This window comes from Cucurbita pepo, chromosome LG13, assembly GCF_002806865.2.
Source record: "Cucurbita pepo subsp. pepo cultivar mu-cu-16 chromosome LG13, ASM280686v2, whole genome shotgun sequence".
NCBI lineage: Eukaryota > Viridiplantae > Streptophyta > Magnoliopsida > Cucurbitales > Cucurbitaceae > Cucurbita > Cucurbita pepo.
This window is the reverse complement of record NC_036650.1, coordinates 3494584-3500190: the sequence shown is the minus strand read 5'-3', so window position 1 is coordinate 3500190 and position 5607 is coordinate 3494584. Positions and strand designations below refer to the sequence as shown.

Sequence of the window (5607 nt, the reverse complement as noted above, 5' to 3'; positions counted from 1 at the left end):
ATGAAGATGTTCACCAACCACAAGAGTTTAAAGTAGTTCTCCACTGAGAAAGAGTGGAATACAAAATAACATAGATGACTTGAATTGGTTGAAGGACTATGACACGACGTGAACGTACAATATCACTTACTGAAGGACTATGACATGGACATACATAAACCATTTCCATTTTGCATAATTGATTTCATCTTGGATGAAAACTACTAGTAGAAGTAAAAACCTTATGTGGTCGTGTGGTGACACTGTTTAAGGTGTGGTCGAGAAACCATCAATCTCAGGAAGTAACATAAAAACAAGAGGAAACCATGAGGACCAACTACCCTCGAGTTTTAGAGGACAAAAGGTCTCGAAGATTTGTAATAATAAATAAATAAAAAAAGACCAGAAAAATCAATGGAAAATATATAGTTGGAATAATTTTAGAAGTAGGTTAGGTGTGTATACATATGTTATTATGGTTTGTGGTATGTGATTTAATGGTATTAAAAATTTTCTATTAATTCATAATTAATGCTATTAAAAAGAATCAATTACAAGCAAATAATTCCTAATTATATAATAAAGCAACGGAAAATGTTAGCAACATACCTAATTTACTCATAATTATGAATTACCATTACATTAATTAAGCATTGAAGCCGGATCGAGAACCGCTCATCATCATCATCACTTTGAATTCATCGAAACAAATCATACCGTCGCCGTTTTTGTCGACGCCGGTGATCATCTTCCGGCAATCCGCCAAGGAGCATTCGTCGCCCAAGCTCTTCAAAACCTCCTGCAATTCCTCCGCCGTAATGGATCCGTTTCCGTCCATGTCGTAAACAGAGAACGCGTCCTTCAGATTCGCCAGCACCTCCTCGGAATCCACGTCCTTGGTGTTGAGCTCGATGAACTCGTGGAGGTCGATGTAGCCGTCGCCGTCAGCATCCACCTCCTCGATCATGCTCTGAAGCTCCTCCTCGGTGGCCGCCTGGCCGAGGCTCCGCATAATGGATCCGAGTTCAGAGGAGCAGATCTTGCCGTCGCCGTTGACATCGAATTTCTTGAATACTTGCTGGAGCTCCGCGAGTTGCGCTGGAGAATTGAAAGACGGCGTTCGAGATCCGAGAAGGGGAACCGCCGTAGATCGAAGCGGTGAGTCGGTGGAGGCATCGGATTTCTTGATCTTTAGGGAGAAGAGAGATTTGAATCCCATGATTGCAGATCACAGAGATTTGATTTGATTCGATTGGATTGGATGAATTAGAATCGGAGAGGAATTGGGGGAGGGAGTAGAGATGAATTGGGAGCGGGATTTGGAAGAAACAGAATTGGAGTGTGAAATTCCATGGAATTTGATGTTCCAAATTTGGAGGGGGGAAAGGGATTGGGCTTCAAATTCAGCACATCAAAAATTGAATCTGGTCATCCAAAGCATGTTCGTGAATAATAATGGAACCCACGCATTACAAATCTACCAATAATAACCAAATAACATAATAATAACAATAAATAAACAAATAACAAAATGATTTTATCATGTTATTACAATTAATGGGTTACTATTCCATCTTCAATTTCGATCCATTCTTATGTATTATTCATATCATTTCATCTATTATTGATATATATTTACATCATTCCTGCACTTCATCTATATACAATTGATATACAAGTATCTTAGATATATTCCACAACTTTTTTTAATCCGTAAGCCACTAAGAATACATTCATTTTTTTTTTTGGCAATAGTTATTCTATTATTGATGTGCCCAATTATTAATACATGTGATAATTTAACGAGCTCGTTTATATACTTAGTTTGTAATGAATCTATTTTTCTACTGCAATAGAGTCGCTACCATATGCATGATATACTTTTGTATGCAAAAAATATTCATTTTAAATAGTTCATAAACGATTTCATAGACTTACATGTTAAAAATAAAATTTTTAAATAAATCCAAAACATATGAAAATGAGACAAAGTCCTGAATCAAAAAACTAGAAAAAAAAAAAAAACAGAGAAAATAATAAAATAATGTCATGATCTATCCTAAAGGCGAGGAGATAAATAAAGTACAATTGCGCTCAATAAGTTCTATGGTTTTCAATGCAACACCTTCGTCACCCGTACATGGGTGTCTTACCTTTACTTGAAATGTAAGAATAACACAAGATTTGAGTATTTTAAGAAATATGGCCCCACTGTTTGTGTTGAGAATGCAATTACATGCAACATGGGGATATAACATTCAAAACATCATTTCATTCTCTTAGGCGGTTTTTCAGTTCGGACTAAGTTGGATGTGTAGTACTTCTCTACACACGACCCACATGTGCAAACATAAACCCACTAGGTGGGTTCGCACACCTCCTAGGCCTACTGGTCGGGCTAACACTCACTAATGGGCTGTTGCCGTTCACTGGAGGAGAATAGCGATCGTTGTGGTATCATGGTAAACATGATGATCATTTCAATCTTATAAAGTACGCATCTATATTCATCATAATGAACAAATATCCCGATGCATGTGAAAATACAATTATACATGAGGTCAACATCTTTCCATTATGGCGTAATAAATGCTGCAAGATAACTTCCATTCTTTCATAACATATTAAACCCGGTAATTATGTGTACATAATTATACATAACATAGCTTCCAAGTCATGGCATAGGAAGGTTGTGCATCATATATTTTCTTATTTTAAAACATATCATGACATGTCATAGTATATCGTGGCCTAACATAACATATCATAGTACATTATTACATTTCATATATATCAAGAATTAACATAACATATCATAGTACATCATGACATCTCATAAAATAATATAGCTTAGTGTAACATAATATGACAATCCGTTTATACCATATTATTTGGTATATCATATAGCGTAACATAACATAACATCACATATCAAAGTATATCACACATATGACACGTGCAGTGTGTCACAATCACACTTTTAATGGCAGCGGACTTGCGATTGTGCGACACTCACTTTCCAACGACAAGTGAGCTAAGCCAAGTCGTTCTTGCGTCGCCTACGGCCAAGCGACGTATGCTCGAGCCTCTGGCCTCGGTTTTAAGAGAAGGTTTTAGAAAGCGAGGGCAGAGAGAGATTTTCGAAAGAGAGATTTTTTAAAGAGACGTTATATAAGCAAGCAAGAGAGAAATAACAACGGCTTACAGTATATAACCTTGGGTAGGGAGAAGTTGACAACTAGTCGTATCTCCCTATAGTACATTTTAAGGCATTTCATGTCTGACAGGCCTAGACTTGATATTTCTGAAACGTCATACTTCCTAGAAATATAAAAGTAAAACACTAGAATATGAAAAGACATAAAGGGTTGGGCTTGTCATGGGCATGCGGCCATGGGCAACACGCCTTGGACGAGCATGACCGTGACATCCTCCCCCACCTAATTGGTTGACGTCCCTGTCAACCGACTACTTTCGAACCTGAAGTGGGTGGCGACGGAGTCCAGATCTTTGGCGCGTTCCCAGCTGGTTTCCTTCGTAGGGAGATTCTTCCATTTGATAAGGAATTCACGAATCGTCTGTACGGGTCTTCCTATCTTCCTAACCCTGTCGGCTAGGATCTCCTCTATTTCTTTGTTGTCTCTTTGTTTCAGATCGATGCTCGGTCTTGTGATTACATTTCGCTGGTCGTCGTCCTGGTCAGGGTGATAAGGCTTCAAGTTGCTCACATGAATTACTGGGTGGATTTTCATCCATGTGGGTAATGCAACTCTGTAGGAGGTAGCCCCGATCTTTTTGAGGACTTCAACCAGGCCTTGATATTTTCGAACTAGTCGCTGGTCCTTTCGGCTGCGAAATCTGATCTGTTCTGGTCTCAACTTGATGAGGACTTGATCTCCTGCTCAGAATTGAAGGGGGCGATGCTTCTTGTCTACCCACTTCTTCATATGCTTGGAAGTTTTCTCTAAATATGCCTGGGCTATATCTGTTGTCTGCTTCCATTCGCTTGTGAAGTTTTTGAGCTTGAGGGTTTTTCCCTGCATAAGGATGATCAATAATATGTGGTAAGGCCGGTTGTCGTCCACTTACAATTTCGAAGGGACTCTTCCCCGTAGACGAGCTCATTTGATAATTGAAACAGAATTGGGCCACATCTAGCAGTTGTATCCAGTTCTTCTGGCGAGCGTCGACGAAGTGACGTAAGTATTCTTTAAGCAAGCAGTTGAACCGTTCCGTTTGTCCATCGGTTTGAGGATGGTCGCTCGAAGAGATGTTTAAAGTCGTTCCCAAGAAGGCGAATAGTTCAGTCCAAAATGTGCCAATGAGTCTACCATCTACCATCCCTATCACTGATGATGCTCGACAGAATGCCCCATAACTTGACAACGTGTTTGAAAAAGAGTTGGACTGTTAGTTCAGCCGAGCATAATTTGGGAGTGGGAACAAACGTCGCATATTTCGAGAATCGATCTACGATAACCAAGATGGCATCATATTCTCCGACTTTTGGGAGGTGTGTTATGAAGTCCAGAGACACACTTTTCCAAGGTCTTGTTGGCACAGGTAGAGGTTCCAAGAGTCCCGAGACTTTGGCTTTCTCGACTTTGTCCTGTTGGCAGATGAGGCACGTTTTGGTGTACTGCATGATATCGTCCCGCATATTCGGCCAGAAGTACCCCTTTTTGATTAGAGCATACGTTCTTTGCCACCCAGGGTGTCCTGCCCATAAGGTATCATGACATTTCTGAATGAGCTTCTTGCTCAGTTCTCCCGTTCTTGGGACGTATAACCTGTTTCCTTTAAACATTAGAAGGTCTCCCTCGACCCAAAACTGTCGTGTTTTCCCAGCTTTAGCTAGTTCGACGACGGCTTTGGCCGATGGGTCTTTGTGTAAATGTTCTTTGATGATGTCGCGCATCGATCCATCGATCTTACTTCAATGAATATGGTCTAACATGCACAGGGCCGCATGTTCGCCCTTCCGACTTAGTGCATCGACTGCTTCATTACTCTTCCCTGCCTTGTGTTCGAATTTGAAGTCGAATTCTGCCAACGACTCTTGCCACCGGGCTTGTTTTGTCGTCAATTTTGGTTGATCGAAGAAGTGGCAGATGGCGCTGTTATCCGTCTTCACTATGAACTGTGATCCCAAGAGATACTGTCTCCAGACTCGTAGGCAATGAACTACAGCTAGCATTTCTTTTTCGGAGGCAGTGTATCTTCGTTCGGCATCATTGAGCTTTTGACTTTCATAAGCGATGGGGTGTCCTTCTTGAATAAGGACACCGCCTAGGGAAAAGTCGGAAGCATCTGTTTCTATTTCAAATGGCTTTGTAACATCTACTAACCCGAGGACAGGACCCCTCGTCATGGTTGCCTTCAGATCTTTAAAGGCCATTTGACATTTATTTGACCACGACCAAGGGTGGTTTTTCTTCAGGAGCTCCGTTAAGGGGGCGGCTCGTCGTGAAAACCCTTCGACGAACCGCCTATAGTAGTTTGCTAATCCTAAGAAGGATCGCACATCGGATACGAAAGTAGGGACTTTCCACTCTTGGATAGCTTTTATCTTATCGCTATCCATCCCGATCTGTCCACAACTGATGACATGTCCGAGGAAGTTGATGC

The 5607-nt window shown here is 40.8% G+C and overlaps 1 protein-coding gene across 1 annotated transcript; it reads right to left on the bottom strand.

The window, feature by feature from the left end:
- Window positions 1–482: 482 nt before the first annotated feature.
- On the bottom strand, window positions 483–1440 carry LOC111809008 (probable calcium-binding protein CML25). The gene has a single exon (XM_023695304.1). The coding sequence runs from the start codon at window positions 1196–1198 to the stop codon at window positions 626–628; it is 573 nt and encodes a 190-aa protein (XP_023551072.1). The 5' UTR covers window positions 1199–1440; the 3' UTR covers window positions 483–625.
- Between the last annotated feature and the right edge of the window lie 4167 nt (window positions 1441–5607).

Coding starts and splice junctions, on each gene's coding strand:
- LOC111809008 (XM_023695304.1), bottom strand. CDS start 1,198: ATGGGATTCAAATCTCTCTTCTCCCTAAAGATCAAGAAATCCGATGCC.